Genomic DNA, 23,350 nt, shown 5'->3' on the forward strand with positions numbered 1-23,350 from the left:
GTAAAACCAAAGGTCTGGTGTAAAACCAAAGGTCTGGTGTAAAACCAGGTCTGGCGTTCACTGCTAAACCTCTGGGGGTGGGAGAAGAGGTTGCTGAGCGCTAGCTTGGTTTCTTTAAAGGAGATGCATAAAACTAAGAGGAAACTCAAGGTTCAGCTATACAGAGAGGTGCAAACAGGCTGGCTCGTGCAGCTCCGGGTCTGGACCAAGCAGACTGCATCTGTCTACGCTCGTGGCAACAGGTCTTCTAGAACTGGCTGAACTCCCTTGACATTTACTCGGATCATGAAGGCTGGAGAATGTTAAGCATCTCATACAGTTTAGCTGACAGCAGCACTGCAAAAAAACACATTTCACCCTCTTAAATCTTTAAAACCTTTTTTTTTAAAAAAAAAGATGCTGATCTCCTTCAGCTCTACTTTGGTGTCAGGATAGAGAGGAGGAAAGGAGCACGGTGGTGTTACACGGCTTTCTCCAGGTCACACGAGGAAGCAGAGTCCAGTCGGGCTGGAATTTGAAGCCTCTGGCTCTTGGTACTCTTGTAAGAACTCTCTTCCCTTCAGAGAGCAGAACCATCCTTATCACAAACAGAAACCTTCTAGGATTTAAACCCCAGCTTGTTCCTTGTTTATCTGGGATACTTGAAATTTATGCTAACATATTCTCAAGCAGCATTGCACAAGCCCTGTATTTATCCTCAAAAGATAAGTGGGAAAAAAAACAATACTTATTCCAGATAGAATTTATCCCAGAATTTAGACTTCTCTCTGCATCATTTTTAAAAACTTTTATCTTTGGAAGGGAGAGCAAATGAAGGAGGTGCTCATGCTGGCAGGAGGGAAAGGAGAACTGAAGGAAAAAATCTGTGAATAAGCAAAAAGAATAAGGATTCGACCACAGCTTCATAAACCCCTACCCAGGCCTTCGCCAAAATGGTGAGCTACTGAGACTGGGAGCATGAGGCAGAGGCAAAATAAAGTGATATTGTGAACCTCTTCCTCAGCCTGGGAGAGGCTGACCTGCAAAAACCTTCAACACAATTGCAATAAAAGTTAGTCCCGCGGATGTACGCGAGACAGTCTTACCCATGCAGCCTTCTTCTTCATCAACAAACATTTTGGATTTCAGCACACGCTTCCGTTTCCTCTTCTTCCCTCCAGCTGAAACCTGAAGGACATCGCAGTACCGTGAGAAATCAAGAGTTAAACTCCCGTGCAGGTCATAGAAGCGTCAACCCCGAGGGTCTCTCTAACCAAGCTGAGCATGACTTGTAAATTCTGTCCCTTCTCTGGATATTCCAGTCTGGTTTTTGCTAATGCCACAATTCCCCCCCCCCAATCCTACCAGGACAAATTTTAGGGAGGCAAAGCAACTTAAATGAGATTGCAACCTTTCCTGCCTGCCAGCGCAGGGGGCACGTTCCTCTTTGTGATGAACAGCTGCACTTCCAGAACCTTTTCAGCTCAGAGGTTGTTTTCTTGCCCACCGCCCTTACGCAGCAGCTTCTCTGTGATAACAGGCTGAGCGCCGAGGCTCTCTGGTCTCATTTCTAGCCCTGCCTCGACTCCCGAGGCCAAGATTTAGGAGGAAGGGTGTTCAAACGTGAGCAGCAATTCGTAGAACCATTAGCAGGGTAAAGGAGAAGAAAACTGAGCTACGTCAGCAGGAAAACTAACCTTTATTTAAAGCTCTGTTCTAGAAAATAAACGGATTCGTGAACACGACAGATGCTTTCAAGCTGGGTAATGTGCTCTTACCTCACTGGATGCTGGCTCCAACTCAGTCTTCAGGGCAGGTGCCGGAGGTGGTGGAGATGGAGCTTTCTCCTCCTCAGGTGTGGGAGACAGTGGGACATTGACTAAGAAGGATAGAGGAACATCTTGATAGCACACCGGTCCAACGTCCCCCTGTGGCTACCATTGCCTCAGATCGTCTATCTAACTCCCAGTAGTTGCTTGCAACCAGTATTTAGCTCGAGGTTTACAGCTTGTAACTTAGATTTGTTTAATTCAGGTCAGGCCAATGCGTTCCAAGCCTCCAGGCAGGCAGCTCACCTGGCACAGAGGCGCTACATGCTGTGGTTCCTACAGGAAGGATGGTGGAGGGTGGGATAGGATGGGAGAAGGGCGTTTTTGGCAAGCCGTGATCAGTTCCACTGAGAGAAATGTGAAAAATAGGCACAGAAATTGGAGTATTTTACCCACTTGTTCATTAAGAAGAGGGACCATCACTCATTTAGAAGTTAGAAGAGGTAGGGTTAAGGCTACGTATTCCCAAATCCCTGGATGACCTTAGTCTCTCTACCTCTCTGCCAGTGGGGGAGCAGAGCCATTGCTTCACAAGCAGGGCTACAAATCCCAAGTGATCAATGCTATCAGCTTGAAATTACCTTGATCTGAGAATTAAGTGCAACGCTATCCACTCTAAAAGGCCCTCAGGGACACCCTGGCCCCTCATTTGAGGAAAAAAAGCCCAACAAAAACTAAAAACCACAACCAAACCACCCCCAGAAACGAAGTCCCCTCTCTCATCAGCAGTCATCACCTACGTTCCTTTTCATGCCGCAGATTGCTGCGGTGACCGAGACCCTGGAATCCTTCCGACACCCAAACTGACCAAAACGGTCGAGCCCCCCTTGGCAGGTCTGTCCAGAGCAAAGCCAGCTCTGGGAGCTCTCAGGCAGGGTCAGCGGGGCCTTGGTGAGCCTAGCAGGGCGTAAGAAAGCTGGGGTCCCTCTCCCCTGGGGCTGGCAGGAGGACGGAGCCGTGACAGCGAAGCAAAAATCGATGCAGGGCAAGGAGGGGGAAGGTGGAGCACCTCGCACCACGCGGCAGGCACCACGAGGAATTTAAGTGATTTTAACAAATCCTCTTCGAGTCCAAGCCGCGCAGGCCCTCGGCCGTGGGGGCGAGCTAGGAATGTGGGGGGGGGAGAAACTCCTCATCTGACCTATTGCTTAACAGTAACAATGCTGCTGCTGGACGGGAGGACAGAGTGCCTGCTTGGCTTCTCCTCCCGCTCTGCTGGCTGCAGCCCTGCATTCATGCTGTCGTCGTAACACGAATTCTGGATCCGTAGCTGTCCCAGCCGATTAGGTCAGTGTTAAGAGTTATGACTGTGCCAGGCGCGCGGCCAGCTGACCTTCATAGGTTAAGAAGGGCTCAAGTGAAACGGTGGTTGGCTGCCAACGCTAAATAATAAATTACGTTCTTCAAACGAGGACTCAGCCTCCTAACTACTTCAGTAAGCGAGGCACAGAAATGCAAACAGAGCGGGATAACATGACTCGGTATTTCACCTTGCTCCAAAGCGCCGGCTCTGGCAGCTCCGCGAGGACAAAACTAAACAAGGGATCTGCTCGAAGGTGCGAACTGCTGGGGCAGCCTGCGAGGGCAGCCGAGGAGCTGCGGGGAACTCAAAATGCTCCATATTTATCCCAGTCTCACAGCAACTGCGGGCTGAAGCGCCCCGAGACTGCCAGGACTGAAGCTGCTTCGCAGGCTACCCAAGCCGATCACGATTTTTAAGAGCGTAGGCTAAGAGGGCTGAAAACCAGGCTGGGAAAAAAAAAAAACAAACCTGCCAGCTCGGCCACGCTGGAGCAGAGGCTGCTGAGGGACCTTCCGTGGGTCAACTCGGCTGTTCTTGCTTGGGGGAAATTTGTTTTTTGGTTGGTTGGTTGTTCTTTAGCCTCCTTAGAGTGAGTTGCCCCAGCTTTGGCAGGCAGAAGGCACCTTCTTCCCACGGCAGCGTGTTTCAGAGGGCCATCGAGCTGCATCTCTGTTACTTTATTATCCTCCCCTAGCCAGCACAGCCCTCTGACATGTGATAACTCCTGAGTCAACCCCGAGCTGCCGCCCACAGTTTACTCAACAGCAACAGCTGCGTGAAATGGATACAAGTTGGGCAATTGGATGTACCAAAGATGTAAATCCTGGCTTTGTTTGGTTTGCTCTGACCCTGCCTGGAAAAACTGTGAGAAGCTTTAGTGCTTCTGCTGCGGCTCGCCGAAACTGATAGAGTTTGTAGGTCACAGTGCCACTGAAATCACCCTCCAAAGTGGCTGTAAAACACTTGTCAACACTGCGAAAGTCTGCTTGTGTTGGTATAGCTGGGGCTGCCAAAACCTCCTGTCCTCTGCGGACACACTTGTGTAGTTTATTCTGGCACCGGGAGTAAAACAACCTGCAGTGACTAAGGCACCCTCAAACCAATATAACTTTTTAATGAAAAAAAAAAAATCATTTAAATGGAGATGATTGTGCCTTGTGGCCTCTCTGTATTTTCCTCTCGGTACAACATGCTGACCCTCGGGTAAGAAGAGCTTGCTTGGGGCTAATTTCTGTGCATTAATTGCAGGCTAAGATAGAACAGCTCAAAAGACTTGCCCTGACATAAGAGAGCTGGGCACCGGTCGTGCAGACCCAGCTTCAAACCCACAAAGTGCCCCTGCCACCAGAGGAGGTCGGCCGGCTCGGCGTGTCAGTGGAAGCAGCAGCTCGGCTGTTTGCCTCTGGTACCTGCCCTGGCGGTGTGGTTTCCCATCTTGCATGTTTAAAACTCACCCCTCGATCGTCTGTGGGTGAATTCTGAGGGTGCTGGATGAACCGTGCCCTGGCTGGCAGCGGTTTCCAAACGCTCCTCGTTAAAACTGCCCCTGCTCTCTGGAAAAAAACCTCTTTCCAAGGGTAAATGCTCTCAAAGTCCAGCTGCTGTACAGTTTTTAAAAGTTGTTTTACCCAGCTTACATCTTCAGTCTTGATTAGCGGATGTAATATTGCCTACACGAGCGATGTGGCTTCAGTCCGAGCATTTCAAAAAATCCCAATCCATCTTCTTTCGCCCAGCTGGATTTAGGAGGGCGAGCAACAGAACCAGAGCACTGACCACAGACCTCATCGGGGTGGTTTAGATAGTCAACAGCTTAAAAAGAAAGACGGGAACTCTCTCATTTCTAATCTTTCCCTGTTGAAAGGGGGAACGGTACAAAGCTAATCTGGGTATTTTAATGACTAAAGCCACATAGAGCGAGGTTAATAAGGTAAGCGGGCCCCCAACCCGACCAGATCCCTGCTTTCTATTTGTGAAATGAGTTAACTCAAGCTTGAAAGCATAAATGAACCAAAAGGAGAACGACTAAGAGAGTTTGGTGCGTGCACTGAGGCTAGGACTACGTGCAGTCTCTGAAATAAATGAAAACCCGAGGCATTCACTAGTCAGCACATGCTAACGTAACGCGGGTATTCAGCAAGAGACTGAAGAGCTCAAACACCACCAAAAAACAGCGGGTGCGCAGCAAGGAGGAGTTTAGAGGACGCTAGAGAAGGTGCTCCTTTGTTTATGAGGGTCTCATGGCACTGCCCATAGCCCCATGATGTTATAGGAGCTCCGAGAGAATGAGAGCAGGCAAGCAGGCTGGGGGGTCGCCCCTCAGCTTGTTCAGGGCACCGCTGGGGTTCCCCAGCTCGCCGGCAGCAAAAAGAAAGCCAGACCACCAAGCTTTCATCCTTCAAATAACAGCCTCCCCGCTCGTCCCCGCCACGTGCCTGGAACAGAGGATTCCTTGCTGCCTGCTCGCCAGCAGAGAACTGATGAGCTGAGAGATTCCAGCCCGGCACGGAGCAGCGCTTCAAGTGGCTAAGCGGGGCTGATTTCAATCTGCCCTCTTCACAGCAAAACAACGCGGCCTGTCAGTGGGCTGGGCGATGAGTAAATGGAAAGACCAGATAATAGCTTACAAACATTTAAAGAAATAAATACCAGAGAGTGTGGGCACGCGTAGTTTTTATGGCTAAACAGGGAGCCGCACGCAGGAATGTGATGAAATTGAGACCGATCGTGAAGAACGGCTTCCTGAGAGATTTATCATTCTGGGGAATAGTTCGAGTAGAAGTGACGGATGCCTGATGACACAGATCACTGGAAATGATGCTGGGCAAGAGAGGAACCATGAAAATAGGCCTAAGGTGGCATGGAGACTGCTACGACATCCAACAGCATTCGCTTCCCTAACTTGTTCTACAGATTCTCTTCGTCTCATGGTTATTTCTCGTGGGCTAGCCACACTAAGGAAGCAAACAGCTTCCGTTCTCCTGCCGGAGTCCCGTCTCTTTACTAGTGCGACCTATAAGCTGTTTCACCTTTTTTGCTGAAGCTGTATATATGTCCTGGTGGTTTCAATTATTTGTCCATAATGATCTCCAAATTCTTCTCCCGATCAGCTCGCTGGATGACTGCTCCATTTAGCACGTATTCCCTAGCTCGGCTCCCAGCTTATTTTCCAGTTATCTATATTGAACGGCATTTGTCACCTCAATTATCCAAATTCTTTGGAATCTGGCTCTGCTGTTCCTCATTATAAGCCCAAATTTTGCGACGTTCTGGGCACCCTCCTCCTATCACAGCCAACAGCCACCGAGGAGACGCAGAGTCGCATCGGATCCGGCTGAGCTGTTTGCCTCCAGTTTCTCTATTATTTTATTATTTTTTTGGAAGTCTTGCTTCCAGCGCTGTCATCTTCCAAACCATTTCTATAAACAGACAGAATAAAGATACTAAAAATGACCCTGAGAGCCGGGAAGGTCACTTTGTTAAGTGTTTACTCACTAAATAAACTGGTTACGACCAGTCCCACAACTCTGGGAGGCGTAATAATCTTTCACAAGAGATTCGAGAACCTCCTTCGCACACGTCAGCGTGACTGGCAGCACACTTGGTGAGGAGACAGCCAGATCTGAGCTAAGCTAAAACAAAGACTGAATGACTGAGGCATCTCAATGGTATGCTGAAGTGCACGCAGCACAAGAAAAACACAAAACACTCGAGCTACAGCCATTTGCACGGTCTTTAGTGCTCTGAACTCTTCCCTCGGCCATTGACCAGCAGCCTCGGATAGCAATGTGATCGGAATCAGGCCCGACCTACGTGTCTGGCTGTTTACGCATCTCTTACCTTCCTCATCACTGCTGTCAGACTCCAGTTGTTTGATTCGCTTCCTCTTTTTCTTTTGAGTTCCGGGCTCTCTTTCCTCCTCGTTATCCGACTTGTCCAACCTCTTCATTTTACTGCCACAAAGAAATGAAGGAAAAAAAAGGGATTAAAAAAAAAAAAAGGACATGCTGTCCCTCATGTGAGTGTGAAAACGTTGCACGCATTTATACAAGTATGTTCCTGATGGAAGTACTGCTAGCAAGGAGATCTAACACCTCTGTACCTCTCAGGAACAGATGAGCATCACATAAGCTGAAATATGCTTACCTGTACAATCAGACATCGGTGCAAGAGCATTTTCAAGCCTCTCAACCTTACCCCTCTCCAGTTCTCCAAAACAAGGAGGGCTTCTTTAGCCCCTCTGCAGTTCAGTTTTTGCCCAGCGCCTCACCTAGCTTGGCCACAGCAACCTGGCAAGAGCACATTCCTGATCTTGTCTCTCTAGCTCAGGCTCCCAACCACCAGCAGTGTCCCCAACAGCATCGTTCAGAAGCTCTTTTGACAGACTGCTCGCCACTGACTGCCTATGAGGTAGTGTCTCAGAATCCTGGAGCCATTTTTAAAGACTACTGGAAAAATAAAATAGCTTCTTTCTTTTTACTGTTGGCGAGACGCGTCAGACTAACAAGCCTGGAGGCTAAAGGCCCACGTATCCTCACGGAGCTGGTACAGCCCAAGTGGCCTTCCCACCACCACGCTGCCAACACGCAGTTTCCAGGCCCCTTGCTTTTTGAGTAAGACTATCAACAAGCACCGACTGCGATGGTGGGCTGGGCGGTGCGCTTACCTATTCATTTAAAAATGGATCGAGACCACCAATTAATTACTCACAGGCCACCGGAGAGCCATCAGCCTGTAATGATTTTTTGTCTCTGTCAGTTTGGGTTGGATTAAACACAAAGGGCTGAACTTCAAATTCACTTGGAGTCTCAGCCCAAAGTAAACCAGCGGCATTGAAAGCAGCAGCACATTAGCTATGGCAGTCAACAAGCAGAACTTTGTGTGCCGGGAGCTGTGTACATACAAGCTCGGGAATATTCTACCTTCCCTGCAGCACAGGTGCTCCTGCCAGCCCCCCCAGATTGCCTGTGGGGTCAACGCTAAGCCCGCTCACAGCACGAGGCTGTCTCACGGAACGCCGCCACCCCCCTCACTGGACCGTGTCCCTTCCCATTTGGGATGGCACAAATGGCCCTGAGGCATCTACAGCACTACGTGGAAAAGAAATATTGAGAATGAATTCTAAGAAAGATAATTTTAGGCACGTTGAGTGCAATTTAGTAGCTGAAAACAGGAAGTACGCCAGCATCATATGACTTGCCAGCTTCATGCAGGCCATCAACAAACAAGTTAAGAGCTTACAGGGACCCTGAACACCTTTGTATGACCCACCTTTGGGTATGACCCACCTTTTCTTGTCCTTTTGTTGAGTTTTAGCAGGCTCTGTTTTCCTCCCAGGCTTCTCTACGACAGCGTTAGGGGATGACTCTGGTTCTGCTACAGGAACCGAAGCCTTGACTACTTCTTTTTCCTCCTTTGGCTGCTCAGGCATGGAGCTGGCTTTGAGTTTATCTGTGAAAAAAGCATTAGAAAAAAAAGAACACTGGGCATTCCGTATGAATGACAACTTATAAAGGAGTTGGCTAAAGAAAAGAGTATGCACCAGGAACACCAACAACACTACAGATGATGCAGAATCATTAAGGGATCTGCATGGACCAAGCTATGTCAGATGAAAAAAGGGCACGTTTCAATTGCCAGATGATTTACTGGTTTGCTTCCGTTGCTCCTGATGGCACAGCCTGAGCACACCACGAGCCAGGTGTGCTGCAGTAGCTCATAAATTCTGCAAAGAAGGCCAGGAGGGGATGGCAGAAGCCTGCCTGGTCTCCAGGATTGAAGGCACCACATCAGGATTGTGAGCCCATCTTCTGCACGTTCCCCTTGGCACCGCATCCACCTTTATCGTCAGTTGACCCCTTCCAAATCAGAGTTTTAATCAAGCACGAAGAAGTCCAGAAACAGAAGAACCAGGACTGATGAAAAGCAACGAGAGATGCACACGGAGCCCACATGAGAGCCCACAATCAGTATTTTTAGGAACGTAGCAGCCTGTCTCTTCCCCAACTCCAACCAGGAACCAGCCTCTTCTGCCTACGCAGCACCACGTACAAGGACAACTCTGCTGCTAAGCCTTAATCTAGCACCAGACAAGAGAGAGCAGGGGGGGAGTGGAGAACAAATAATAGATGTATCAACCTGATAGTCCATGCTGTTAGCACAGGCATGTGCACAGGAAGAGACAATTTAAAGAACTGTTATCATCCCAAGCAGGAGATGCCTGGGTGAAGCGTTTATCAGTGAGACCAACGACACTGTCAGCATGAACAGAGGCTGCTGAGAGGGCTGAGAGACTTCTGAGAGGGCTACGAGACTTCATGCCAACACCTCTCTGACACCGCCTGGCAAACAGGCTGGCTGCTTCACCGAGCGAGGGAAAACAGCTCAGAAGGAAGAACTTGAACGACAGCTATCTTATTTGTGATCAATAGCGTAGAGGCGAAGGACCCAATTACTGTTAACTCAGGACTTTCTGGCAGCGGTGAAATCTTTGAAGCCAGGAGTGACGTATCAACATGTAGGGAATCAATCTCCCTCCTGGAATCACCCTGTATTTTCTGTACACATAATCATTTCCATTTCTGCTCAATTTGCTCCCTCCCCGCAGTCACCCCACAAGTTTCAGAGGGCTCAGCAGAGGGCCTAGCCCCATGGGAAGTCACAGTAACACATCCAAAGTTTTCTTTTATTGCCATTGCATTATCTTTACCAGGCAATTTCAATTTCCCGGGGTTTTAGAATATGAACTTTGGTCTAGGGCTCTTCTCAGATCTTAAGAACTTATCGGAGCTAACTGTAATACCTGCCCTTCGTCTTGAGTCCGACGCTGAAAGCATCCTCAGTGAGCGTGGTTTCAACAAAGCAGGAACTTGAAGATTCCCAGCAGTGCTGCTCACTGTGTGTTCTCTGACAACTGTAGCCCACAGACTCAAGCAGTGGGTTCATAGAGAGTGAATTTTGCTGTTTGCTCTCACCCAGTAGCTCTTTGACTTCTCTAGTATTCTTTGTAAGAGCATCTTTGAATAATTTCCAACGTGTCTTCGAAAGATTCCACATCTTTTCCTTAGACTTGGACAATTTCAGCTGGAAGTGGCCTCCAGAGGCCATCTAGTCCAACCCCTGCTCAGAGGGGAAGCCCACCCCTCACTTTTCTACGCTGATAATTAGCTCTTCAATTTGCAGTAATTAGCCCTAAATCTAACTATAGACTCCTCAGTGGTTTGTGATGAAATTCAAGCATCATTAACATGCTCTGCGTAACGGGCTTTGGCACTCGCTTTACCAATAGCTAATCTTCCAGCCAAAAGTACTCACTTTAAATCAGATTTCTTCTGCACTAAAAATCCTTCCTGGGTTAGTCTGCACAAACACGTCATTTTAATTGATCTCCACCCAGCAAGCTTGTTGTCTGAAAAATTCCACTTACAACTTTTCTCTAATTTTTGCCTCAAGAGCTGCATGCAAAAAAAAAAAGAAAAGAAATTAACCCTTCTGAGTTCAAATGAATGACCTTCAGAAAAGAAGGGATATAAAGGAAATCCAGCAAGCCTCATGCCTTGGAATTTGCGGGGAATGAAGGGGAAAGTTCTACTCCTTCCTCTCTGTTTATGCCTCCCCATCACAGCTGCACAGCAAGACACCTGATACCACTGATTATTTTTAATTGTTGGTGGAAAAAAATTGATTTTCAACGTCCCTTAGGACTTTTTTTTTTTTCCTTAAACTACAGAGGACTGGTCCCTGACCACAATGGTTTCTGAAAACTGATGCAGGTTATAAAGCACTTACTCATGGCAGCTTTTCCAAAGAAGTTGTTCATTATGTTGCCCTTCGCCGGTGCTTTGCTGCTTACTGCAGACACCTGGAAGCAAACAGAGGTGTAACCACAGGAATTATTCATGAAACGCAGCCCTCAAAACGCACAGCACTGCTTCTGGACAAACCAAATAAATACGTATAATTAGCTGACTAGTCGGTGTCTTGGATTTCAACATCTGTTTAGGAGAAGTTGAAAATACGAGATAATACGTGGATTGAAGGGCTGGGAGTAAGTCACTTACCACCCCTTAAGCTAGGCCTTCAAGTCTAACCTAGGTCACATTCCCATGTGATGGCTGACAGTGTGACTGAAATAAGTGGTTGGGATTTGGGTGGGTTCCCAGTAAAGAACTGTTCTTTTTACAAAATATCAGTGCCTCGATTCACAGTAACCGACAGGGGAAAGAACACAGGTTGGCCAAACCATGAAGACTTTATCCAGCTAGTCTGGCACATACGCTGTTCTGCTGAGCAAAAAAAAAAAAAAAAGGTATCACTGCTCCATTCCATTGCTGTAGCCACCAGCAAAATGAAAAATCACACACAAAACAGAAAGCCTGAAAGCTTGGCCTCTTAATCCCATTTATTTTCATGCAAAAAAGGCAACCAGACGCTAAACTTTCCAAAGCGCTCAGACAAGCACGTTTCATCAGTTCTCGATTCACTAGAAAAATCAGAAAAATGAACCAAAATGCACTCCATTGTGATTAAAAAAAAGCTAAACTTTATACAGAGAACATTACCACTTTAATACCCACTTACTGGCCAATCTGCTTTAAAACCACTTGTACTGATTAAAATTAAAACACAGCCCTGTGCTGGAAAAAACAGCAGCTGAGAAGATAAACATTTTAGTCTCGCACAGGTCAGGCTCTGAAACCTCCCTCGCAGACCAAGTTTAAACACCTTGATACTTTTAAGACCTGGACTTCTCACATTTCACTTATTGCTCAAAACAAATCCTTTTAAGCACAATAGAGAGCGCGAGATCCTCCGCTGCTGTATATATTGGCCTCACTGAAGACAATGGAACAATTGTCTCAATAATGCAGCTATGCTGGTTTATACTAGCTGGAGATCTGGCTCAAGGAGGAACGTCAAAGCATCAAAGTCACGGCAAATACACGTCTGCGGAGAGGTCAGGAGCACGGCACAGCGCACTCCCCTCTGATGACAGAAGGCACGACTGTACTATACGGTTACATGCTTACAAGAGCGCTGCCTGAGCTCTCCCAGGGGACAGCAAGTTTAGCGCTAGAGGCGCTGGATGAAGCCGCGCTTCGGCTGGTTAAGGTCATTGAGGTTGAATAAGCACAAAGCTAGGGGCTGTTAACCCAAAGGGTCTGAGGTAACTTACACCTGGGGCCTCCTTAGCCTCTGCTTTGGTTTCTTTACTCGTGTCCTGGGGTTTGGAAGCGGCTTTGGCTGCGAACAGCCCCATGATGCCCTTGGGTTGCTGCGAGGTCTGCTTGGTGGCTGACGGACCGTGGCCGTTGACGGCGGGCACGCTGGCAGCACCCGTGTCACTCGGCGGCTGGGAAGCCGCCTGTGCCGATGTCTGTGCTTGAGAAGCTTCAGCGGGCGTCCTGGGGACGGCGGCAGCGCAGTGAATGGCACTAAACCTGTGCGACGGAGTGAGAAATTTGATTAGCCTTTGAACTTCTTAGTTTTCACCTCGGCTTCCTCCCCAGCAGCGCCCTACTTCTCTGGTTCTGCGTTCTCCTGTTATGGGAAAAAAAAAAAAGAGCAATTTAATTCGTGCACGGGACAAGAAAGAAAGGCTGGCACTGAGCAAAAGCGATGGAGACCTCGACTGAAGAGATCAGCTGAACCTGTCAGCAAGAGCCAGAGCATTCAAATGCAAAACAAGCCGCTGGGATTTCATGGAAGGGGGGAGCCCATCTCCACACCCAGGGTGGGGATGGAGTGAACTGCATTTTATTCCTAAACTGGTTACGCTCTCCAAAGCTCACAGCCTAAATAGTGTTACTGTCTGATGATCTAAAACATTTACAACTTTCAGATGCTTTGACAGGGTCCACTCTCGCTGCAGCAAGCGGCTGCAACCTCACCAGCCAGGTAAGTAAATCACAGCTGCGAGTAAACTACTCGCAGGGCTCCGAAGACATCCACGACATTCAGTGACTTAACTATATAAAGGCATTTTCATGGAGTCACTGGTAGGCAGAGACGCAGCTCAGCTTGCGGCGGTCTGAAACGTGATTGTTTGGGAATACTGAGATACAAGAATTAAACGATGGGCTCACAGTTACAAGACAATTCACTGAGAGTCAGGAATAGCTGTACCCAAAAATAACTGAATTCTGCTCCCCACTGTGCAAATCACAGGCAAGGCTTTCCAGATTTCCCACAGAAATGCCACAAGAGAGCACAGACTCACGCCTTCCAAGCCAGTGAATTGCATAGTGTAATTTTTATTTGCGTAAGAAATAAATCAGTTTTCTGCCAATTAATCGCCGTGCCTCGGCATCAGCAGCTCACATGCAGCCAGCTTGTACGCGGGTCAGAAACCGAAATGGATTGGCAAACAACACCTTTGCAGCACTTCTGGGCTGCGGCAGCAATCCCTCAACATCCAGACCCTTAGTGGAAGGAGAGGAGACATTGAAGGGAAATATTCCTGCTTTCCTTTCTACTTTCAGCCTGTTCTCACCATGGTCAACGCAGCGCTCTATCTAGATGGCCTTCCCTCCTACTCCACAAACACTCGTGAGCAACACCAGCAACTCCCCAGATTACAGTTGATGCTTTATTGTCGATGCCTGCATTGATGGTGCAGCGAGCACACGTAAACCTTCCCTCTGGGAAGTTACCTTGCCCTACGGCTGCTGCGCGACTACAACGTGGGGGCTCGATCCAAAATCCGCTAAATAATCGCTGAAAAAACAAGCGATGTTTGGACTATGCTCTGCTTCCACTTGGAAAGCTGGCGTTAGGAGCATGCATCAAAGCCCCTTGTTCATATGAGAACATCTCGCCACCTCCTCCGTCTTCACAGCATAAGAGGTCCCATAGACAGAAGAGAATAGAGATCCTCGCCCCAGAGCTTACGAGATATATGGACTGAGAGGGAAACAGAAGAAGCCAGGAGGTTCTGTTTGCTGTAAACATGCACACAGGCGGACCTCTGTCTTGCGCAGGTACTGCGGGGATCTTGTCCCAGCTGGAAGAAGCGATTCACGCAGCTACCGAGTCCAAGGGAGAGGGAACACGGTCAGTTTGAATTTAGCTCAGCCAGGCCACAAATGAAGAAGCTGCCTTTTACTCAGTTTGCTTGGGAAACACCGCTCCGAATCCAGGCAGAGAATTAAACGTAGGCTTCAGAAAGAGATTTCAGAATTGTCTAAACCTTCTGGATGCACAACTCTGAAAGGCAGGCTCCTCTAAGGCACAAGTATCACCATGCAGGGGTGCCTTAGCACAAACTGCAAGGAAACTACAGCCAAAGAAACAGCACACATCTTCCCTGAAGCTGGGTTTTCTAGCACTTACTGTGGTATTGACATTCGCATTTAAAATACAGCTTCGAGAGCATTATTTTCTGGCCCACTGTCTTGTAAGGCAGCTACGTTTCCACCCTTCTATGCTATACTCTTCCTGTGACACAGCATTCAGGCATCCCGCTTCTAAACCAGATTGGTCACGGCACCGTAAGTACTGATTACATCAAGATGAAGCCGTCAGGGTGGAAACACACAGAAATGAAAAGCCCCAGCAGCCAGGCACCACTCAGAAGGCAAATCGATGCCCTCCGGAGACCAAAGGCCCTCTGAATTCTAAGACCACCTTTCTCTAGTTCGACCATGAAGGACACTCGTGCTGCTTGGTCTGTCTGCACTTTGGGTTCTTATCTTAGACATGGAGAGCTGGTTTCTGGAAGTCATCTTTTAGAGGTGGAAGAGACCAGTGGATGAAGAGACAGACTCACAAAGCATGAGGCAAGCTCAGGTTAGTGCTTTCCTGAACTCATCGCTCGTGTCTTTGAACGTCTGTTTCGATTTACTCTTCCTGTGTGACAGAGAACTGGATAAAAATGATTCAGGGTGACCTGGAGAAAAATGTTTCTAGCCATCAGACAAGAAAAGTACTGGAACACTGTTGGAGTAACAGAGCAAGCGAACTGACCGTAAGCTGGAGCTAGCTCAGTTTATAAAACAATGATACAATTTATTGTCTAGGGACGGGTCTGGCATGACTTCTTCGAGCCTTCTAAAAATTCAGGCATGTCTGGTAACCGCTGACTTCTGCTGAAGCGCCCTGTGTAACAACATCTCAATCTCCGATCACGCAGCGTAAGAAGAAAAACCAAGACGTAACTCACTTGCTGCAGTTGTGCAGGTTTGTTTTGACAATGTCGTAGTCGGTGTTGTAGAGCGGCCCGCTGTCTTTGAGCAAGGCTTTCTGGATGCTGTAAACGTGCACGCTTGCAATCGTGGCCAGTTTAGACTTCATTGCTGAGTGGGGAAAAAGAGAAGTCCTGTTAGCACGGCCTTTAGAGAATCAGGTGACAGCTTTAAAGTGTTCTGCTCTGCCTCTGATGGCAGAAACACTGGCAGACAGTCCCCGTGACAGCAAGGACCTGCAAATCAAAATATATAATTGTACCTTCTTCTAATGGCCACTAACTGAGAGTTCACGGTAACAGACTCCACGAGCCTGTCAAATGTGTTTTCCACCGTACACACCTGGTTTTTGCACAGCTGAACTGAGATGATCTCCTAGTGCTTACCTAAAAAACATCCAGTGTCTGGGATTCAGAATATCTGACACGATTACCTAAGGCTGAGGAAGAAAATAGGTGGCGATACCTCAACCCTGCTGCAACTGCTCCCTGCCACTGAGCACCTGCTGTTACGACCAGAGTTGCAGTGTTTTCTTTCATAAGCTGCTGAAATCAATGTTTTATCTCTCCTGTGCTGTTCAGGCTGCAATCCCCTTGAGACGAGAGCTGTTCTTTAGGAACTCTCTGTTCACTGCTCATCTCGCTCTTTCCACACAGCCCCGGTTTGGGACAGAGCTTCTAGGCACTGCAAAAACACACACGGTAATCATTGCTTGGGGCCATTCCTCGACTGTGCAGCCCTGCTCCCATCACAGACCTCAGCCTCTTCCAAATCTAAGCCAAACGCCTGGCCTGTCTTCTAATACAAGAAACATAACAACCCTTTCTTCCACGGCAAAGCAGAACTTTACGCAGCGCGCATAATTCAACGAGCATGACAGGCAGCAGTGGCACTGCTTGACAGTCTGCTGCCCTGATGAAGACAACCCAGCTAGAAATCCACTTCAGGTTTCAGAAAGGGAAATCTCACAGGCCTTTCAAGTCGGTTCATTAATATCGGTGTTAAAGGTCTCAAACGCCACGCTACGTTCTCAAACGCCAAAGATGTTACTTGAAAGCGATGAGGAGCCTGCAGCTGTGTTTCAGTTGCTACAGGTTGGATCTCATTAGCAGGACCAGACGTGGAAAAAGACAGTAAAACAACTGACAAATACACGGGGAGCAGGCTGGGAAGCAGTGTGACAGCGGTGGGTTTTGGTGTTGTTCGTTGTTGGTTTTGTTTTGATGTTTTGAACACTTTTTCCCGTGAAAACAAATACCTCATGGGATATTAAATTAATATCGAGATCTTGCCTTTAATCAATAACAAGAACCATCTCCTTCAGCGTCCTTGGAAGCCTGAAGGCTCCCAGTTGGTCTGAAATGCTGTGAGACACACGGCTGTGCACTGCTCATTTACTGCTGCCTTTAAGGAGGAGCCGTCTGTCAGTGGCAGGGAGGTGGAAAAGAATCCCTGTCGACTAAAATGTGCAACCCAGAAATCAGACCCAAATCCCGAGTCTGTAAAGTTACCCAGCTGCTGGCTCAGACACTCAAAATTCTGAGAAAAAGCTAGTACAAGAAGTACACACCTGAACCCGACAGCTTGACTAAGCATTTATGTGCAGATGGCAAGTTCTGAGCTTTACTCACTTTGCTGCTCTTTCAAAGAAGAAAAGGGTAATTTTCACGATCTGCTTACCTTCCAGCTTATCCTCTCTCACTACTGCAACCTTGTGGCACTGTAAAAAAAAGAAATTTTATTAATCTTAAAACTTGAAAAGATCTGTTGTTAGGACTGATATTTTCAGTTCTCTATTGAACAAGAAAGCCTGCGGACTGGAGGTGCAGCTTCACAGAGCTCTGCCGACGCCTTTAAACCACCCTCAGCTGTTAGTTTTCCCAGCTCTATCTTCCTACTTTCCTAGGGCACCGCTTCACAGATAAGGAGGAACGCTCAGTCCTCCGTTCCTGACACCAGGAGATGAGATATGGACAAGACGAGAACAAAACAACTGCAGCACAGCTGAGAAAAAGCAAAGGAACGCAGCTGAAGACCGACGGCTGGGAAGCTGACGCAGCAGCCACATACATGAAGACTGCCTGTGAAATTTAGCATAGCGTTATCTAGCACAGACAGGGCACAAGAAAACCAAGATGCAATGAAAAAGATAAGCATTAATTTTAACAGCCAGAAACAAATGTTTCCAGAAATGTGCCCCTACAGCCTGTGCTTTTTTCCAGTCTTCAAGGACTACACCTGCTCTGTGACATTCAACAGGCTGCAGTTAGCACAGAGAGCACCCAAACAGCCAGGCTCGATAAAATCCATCCATTAATTGTGTGCTTCATTGATACCAGGCTACCCAGCAGAAGAACAAGAGGCAAGAAACTGTAGGCAGCCTGAAAAGGTGAAGAAAGATCAGCAGTCTTGGTCCCCCACTGAGGCTGAATAAGCAGCAAGCAGACAGCATGCAGCGCTTAAAACACGAGGAGAATTCTTTGTGACAGATTTCTAGTCCTGTCTCCGGACAGGCAGCTCTTGTAGCTGAATCCACAGCCTTGTGGCTACCCCTACTGACAGCAGACAGTAGTGCAGGGTGACCAGCAGGCACAGGGTTGGGATCTGAAGCACTCTCATCCATTTCCTCGCAATAATTGACTTGTGCCAGGTGTTACCCACCAGCTACTCCAATGCCTGCACATCTTCTGGAAGCGTTCTCCAGATTTTCCAGCTCTGGATAGGCCTCAGACCCCTCTGCATTGCTCCATCTTTGCCCCTGCAACCTATTGCTGCGGGTCGGCTTTCTTAGAAGTCACTGCGATTGTAGGGCTCAAAACCAAGATGTTTAAAAATGAGGTGGGAAGGAAGAAAAAGTGACCTTTAGGCATTTACCTTACTAAATTTCTCTTGTTTTAAAAATACTGCTGAGTACAAAAAATGAAATAAAAAAATCTGCCTCCTACGTATCCAATGTCAGAATTCACTTATTGCTATTATTAAGTTTGCCCTGACGTGTTTAAAACAACGCGTTTGCAAACTTCTTGCCAACTGTAGTGAGCCAAGAGCTCCTACCTCGTTATTTCCAAAAGAAACCAGGGGAAAAAAAACTGTTAAACTCAGGCCGTAGGTTGGACACTATCGATACATCTTTTAAAAAAATAAATTCCACCGTTCAGAGCTTACACAATAAATCACTACCTTCCTTTTCAGGCAAATTTGGAGATGTAAAGGGAGCACCCAATGCCTGTGAACCGGTTATTTAGAAAAACTGAAAAGGGGGGTGGCTGTTTCTCTCCCCGGTCTGCTGACAAAAGCCAGCGCACCCCGAGATGGACTAATCCTAAATGAAGACTATGGACTGCATTTTAAAAGATATTTGGGTATCTAGAGGCATGAATAGACACCTGGTGGAACATTGAAGGCACTTAGGGTTCAGGTTTTTTTTAACTCTTATGAGAGCAAAAGGGAACAGGCAACCAATTCACTCATTTTCTTAAAAAAAACCCTCCTGAGGTACCTACCTGAAATTATAGGTGGTATTTTTGCAAACCTGACAAGCAGTAACGAGAAACAATAAATACATTGCCTACAAGTAGTTAATGTGTTTATTTGCTTTGCAAGTCAAATTATTTTTAACTACAAGACGTTGTTTCTTTTGTACACCATGATAAGTAGTTACCTTATTTAACAAGACAACTTCAACTGAATTCCAGACTCTCTCCAAACACTACTTAGCACGCTTCTGCTCCACAGCAGATCCTGGAAAATGGATTAGCTGATCTCATAAGGGCCCCTCCGGACTGTTTTCTAAAATCTGTTGTCCGGTCATAGCAATAGGGTAGAGAGATAGGATTCTTAAGATTGATAGAGTCTTAATTTGATAAATTAAATTGATAAATTCTTGATAAATCAGTCCTTAAATTGAGAAATTCTTCAGTTCAGCTTCTGACCCAAAGGTTACAAAAGGTTAGAAAGCAAGGCAAGAACAAACAGCTCTTAGACACCTTTGAGAAATAAAACACTCACAACGTGTCCGTTCTGGATGAGGTTTCCTGCTACTAAGTAGGTGACGTGAAGCTGAGCTCCCGAGTTCTCCTTTCGTTTCCTCTCCACATAATCATACAGCATCCTGCACAAAAGAAACCGGTGTTAATCACCCAGAAAGAGCTCATCGCCACCCGTCCTGTGAAGCTTACGTAAAAAAAGAGCAAAGCTAATCTGACATGGAAACATTTTACATGAACACGGTTACTTTAACCAGGATTAGATTAACCTGACTGGGACACCTTCCTCCCTTGCCACCCTGAAGAATCTCACGGTCCAACAGCAACATTAACCAAAGGTGAAACGAATTCGAGCTCTCAAAGCTTTATGAGATGGCTGCAGATCATCTCAAATCCCCCGGGCAGCTTGTTCTGAAGTTTCCCCTTGAGAAATGCTGTTACAACCCAGCATTATGAACCACCCGACAAAGGAACTGGGAATTTTGGTGCCTGAGGACAGTGCCAGGTGCATCCATCCAGTCCCAACTACAACCATGGACACGGTGATCAGAAACACGAGGAAAGACCCTGATTAGTGACGAGGAGATTGAGCTGGGAATCAAGCTTTTAGCTCCTACCTACGCCAGTGATGTACGAGTGTCCCAGGTAGTGGCTGGTGGAGATACCTCAAGATCCTCACTGCTGCGGAGAGAGACAGCCCAAAGCCCCACCCAGCCTGGCCTGAAACACCACCAGGGCTGGGGCACCCCCAGCTCCTCTGGGCAACCTGTTCCACTGCCTCACCACCCTCTGAAGCAAGAATTTCTTCCTTGTGTCTAATCTAAACCCCAGCTCCCTCAGCCTGTCTCCGTAGGGGAGCAGCTTCAGCCCCTGAGCCTCTTTGCAGACTCCTCTGGACTGCTCTGAACCTGATCCCTGACCACTGGGACAACGTCTCTGTATTCCTCCCAGACTCTCTGTCCTCGCTTCCACCTTCTGTAGGCCTCCTTTTCCTGTCTGAGCTTGGCCAGGAGCTCCTTGCTCATCCATGCAGGCCTCCTGGTGTTTTTGCCTGACTCTCTTTGTTGGGATGCATCGCTCCTGAGCTTGGAGGAGGCGATCCTTGAATATTAAGCAGGTTTCTTGGTCCCTCTGTCCTCCAGGGCTTTGTCTCGTGGTACTCTACCAAGCAGATCCCTGAGGAAGCCAAAGTCTTCTCTCCCAGAGCCCAGGGTAGCAAGCTCCTTGTGCTCCCTCCTTGCTGCCCTCAGGATCCTAAAAGGCTCCATGTCATGGTCACCGCAGCCCTGGCTGCCCTTCAGCTTCACACTCCCCACCAGCCCCTCCTTGGTGGTGAGAATGAGCATCTCTCCTCGTTGGCTCCTCTATCCCTTGGAGGAGAAAGCTGTCAGCAGTGCATTCCTGGAACCTCCTGGACTGAAGATTGAACCTTCCTGCTTGAAGCCTCCCAGCGAGGACCAGAGCTTGTGAACATGAGGCTGCTCCTGTCTGTCTGTAGAGAACCTTTATTCTCGATCAGGTGGCCTGCAGCAGACCCCCACTGAAATGCCCCTGTCCCTGCCCTCCCTGTAAGCCTGACCCCTCAGCTCTTTCAGCTCACCCACCCCCAGGCAGCGCTTCAGGCACTCCAGCTGCTCACTGACATCGAGGGGACGCCCCCTCCTCACCTCCTTTCCCATCCTTCCCACAGAGCCCATGTCCTTCCATCCCAACACTCCATCGCAGGAGCCATCCCACCCCATCCCAAGCTGATTCGTTTCCAGCAAAGTTCTCCACCCAGGTCTGCACCAGCCCTGAAGCACACTGCAGCACCCATCACCTAAATTGTTCAGCACACACCCAGGAAAGAGACCAAACAATCTTTCAGCACATTAGATGCCCAAGTTTGATGTTCAAGAGGTTAGGACAAAGCAGTTGAAGCTACACCACAAACGTTCCTTTAGGTCCCAGCTCTGGGTGGGAACAAGGAGAAAAAGTATTTATACTGTGGGACCTGACGTGCTCATGCAACCTTCAGATCCTTAACTCTGCTTAGCCCTACCTGGCTGCATAGAAACAACCCCAGAATCCTTGAGAGCTCATACTCTGTTTTATAGACTGCTTTAAAAGGTTACAGTAACTTTTATTCCTCAAAATATACCCAAAGTCACACATTTAAGCAAAATTTGGAGAAGCAAACGATATTCTGACGGTACAGCTGATTCCCCATCCTCCAGAGAGATCATTTCCATACGTTAACCACAGGCAGGAAAGCAGGAACAGCAAGGCTCTGACACAAAAGCAAAGGCTTGCAGGACGCACCGATACCTACTGTTTAGCCTGGTTGACGTGAACTCCCAACGTATAGCTCAGCCATTTGTACGTCACCTGGAAAAGAAAAAAAAAGAAGAAAAAAACTTTAAGAAAACCTCACTCTCTTGACCGTTAAACCTCACATCCTCCCGAGGGGAAGTCGAACCCTCTCCTGTCACAAGGGACCGGGGATCTCTGGCTGCACCCCGAGTCCAACAGCACCACGTGTCGACCCTCCGGAGCCAGCAGCTCTGCCGACTTGCTGCCCTATTTGAACAGGGCACATCCTTATACCTGCTCCTCCTCCCACTCTGCCTTTTTTAAATCGAACCTCAGGCTAGGGCCTCTCCTGCCTCAAGCACACCAGTTAATTGAGTTGTTGTTAGTCTATGAGTTTATGGAAATAAATTATAATGACAGAAGCAGCTCGTGTTAGGACAACTCCTTCGACAGCCGCAAGGATGCACCGACTTTACTAGATCGGTTTCCAGGCGAAATCTTTATTTTGAAATAAAACCAGACGCACGTGGGTGCTGTTTCTGAACCTTCCTACAAGTAACAAGGCTTCAAGATGCTACAGGTGATAAATAGTAACTGCTTTGAGGCTGACCCAGCAGTAGCTGAAATGGTGGTCAGGACCGTCTCAGTCCCTTCCTGGTTTCGGGCACTTCTGGATTTTATTCCTTGAGGTAAAATATTACTGTCACCACAGCGATTTTTGTTTATTTGTTGAGAAAAAAAAAACAGGTTATAGAGGATAAGGAGCCTAGGGAGAGCTGCTTTTCCTGTGATATGAATAATGCCATCACTGATTCCCTTCAGAGAAACTAAATTATTAGAGGGGGGTTGAAAAATCCTGATATAAAAAGCATTTTTGGCCCCTTGTGAGTGGAAACCAGCACCGACGGCAACCTGCGGAGCTGCGACCTGTGGAAAAACCCCGTCGCCACCAACTCCACCGGCCGATATTCAGCTCGTGGAGCTGAAACAGCTCTGCCCGGGGCTGGCGGGGCGAGGAGGGCCCCCCGCCGCACAAAGTGGGGGGGACTCACCACCCGGTTCTGGTCGGTGACGAACTCGTCGATGTTCTCCAGGTACAGCTCGTCCTCCATGGCGGCCGGATGGGGGCCGGGCCCCGCGCCCTTCCCGCGCACCTCAGCGCCGGGGCCGCCAGGCCGCCGCCATGGCAACGCGACGGGAGCCGCGCGGGGACACAAACGTGGAGCCGGGCGCGGAGGCGCCGGGAGGGGCTTGGGGCCGTCCCGCCCCGTTGGGTCCCCGCCTCTCGTGCTGATGGGCCCGCACCTTCGTCGCAAGGCCTCGCTGTGTTCCCTCACGTCCCAGCTGCCTTGTGTCACCCCCCCACAGAGTCCCCTTATGGCCCCTTAGCCTTGCACTGTCCCCTGACAGATCCCCGCAGTATTCTCTCACATCCCCACAGCCTCGTGTGGTCCCCCCACATGTCCCCACCATGTCTCCTCACATCCCCACAGCCTTCTACTGTCCCCTCACGTGTCCCCACTGTGTCCCCTTACATTCCCCCAGCCTTGAGCTGTCCCCTCACGTGTCCCCATGGCATCCCCCCACATCCCCTCAGCCTCATGCTGTCCCCTCAGACATTCCCACTGTGTCCCCTCACATCCTCACAGCCTTGCACTGTCCTCTCACACGTCCCCATGGCGTCCTCTCACAGTCCCAGCTGCCTTGTCCCATCCCCACAGTGTCCCCTTATGGCCCCTTAGCCTTGCACTGTCCCCTGACAGATCCCTGCAGTATTCC

General features: G+C 48.4%; 1 protein-coding gene across 1 annotated transcript in view; it reads right to left on the reverse strand.

Moving 5' to 3' along the window:
- POLD3 (DNA polymerase delta 3, accessory subunit) overlaps positions 1-22,803 on the reverse strand; it is a 26,812-nt gene extending 4,009 nt beyond the window's left edge. Inside the window, exons 1-11 of the mRNA XM_035343943.1 lie at positions 22,624-22,803; positions 21,591-21,646; positions 19,302-19,404; positions 16,974-17,013; positions 15,272-15,404; positions 12,287-12,551; positions 10,900-10,972; positions 8,400-8,562; positions 6,952-7,064; positions 1,758-1,858; positions 1,086-1,167 (exon numbers count right to left, since the gene is read on the reverse strand). Of these exons, the coding sequence (XP_035199834.1) occupies positions 1,086-1,167; positions 1,758-1,858; positions 6,952-7,064; positions 8,400-8,562; positions 10,900-10,972; positions 12,287-12,551; positions 15,272-15,404; positions 16,974-17,013; positions 19,302-19,404; positions 21,591-21,646; positions 22,624-22,683 (1,189 nt within the window). The 5' untranslated portion in view covers positions 22,684-22,803. The remainder of the gene's footprint in view (positions 1-1,085; positions 1,168-1,757; positions 1,859-6,951; positions 7,065-8,399; positions 8,563-10,899; positions 10,973-12,286; positions 12,552-15,271; positions 15,405-16,973; positions 17,014-19,301; positions 19,405-21,590; positions 21,647-22,623) is intronic.
- Between the last annotated feature and the right edge of the window lie 547 nt (positions 22,804-23,350).

Source organism: Oxyura jamaicensis, chromosome 1 (genome assembly GCF_011077185.1).
Source record: "Oxyura jamaicensis isolate SHBP4307 breed ruddy duck chromosome 1, BPBGC_Ojam_1.0, whole genome shotgun sequence".
Lineage (NCBI taxonomy): Eukaryota > Metazoa > Chordata > Aves > Anseriformes > Anatidae > Oxyura > Oxyura jamaicensis.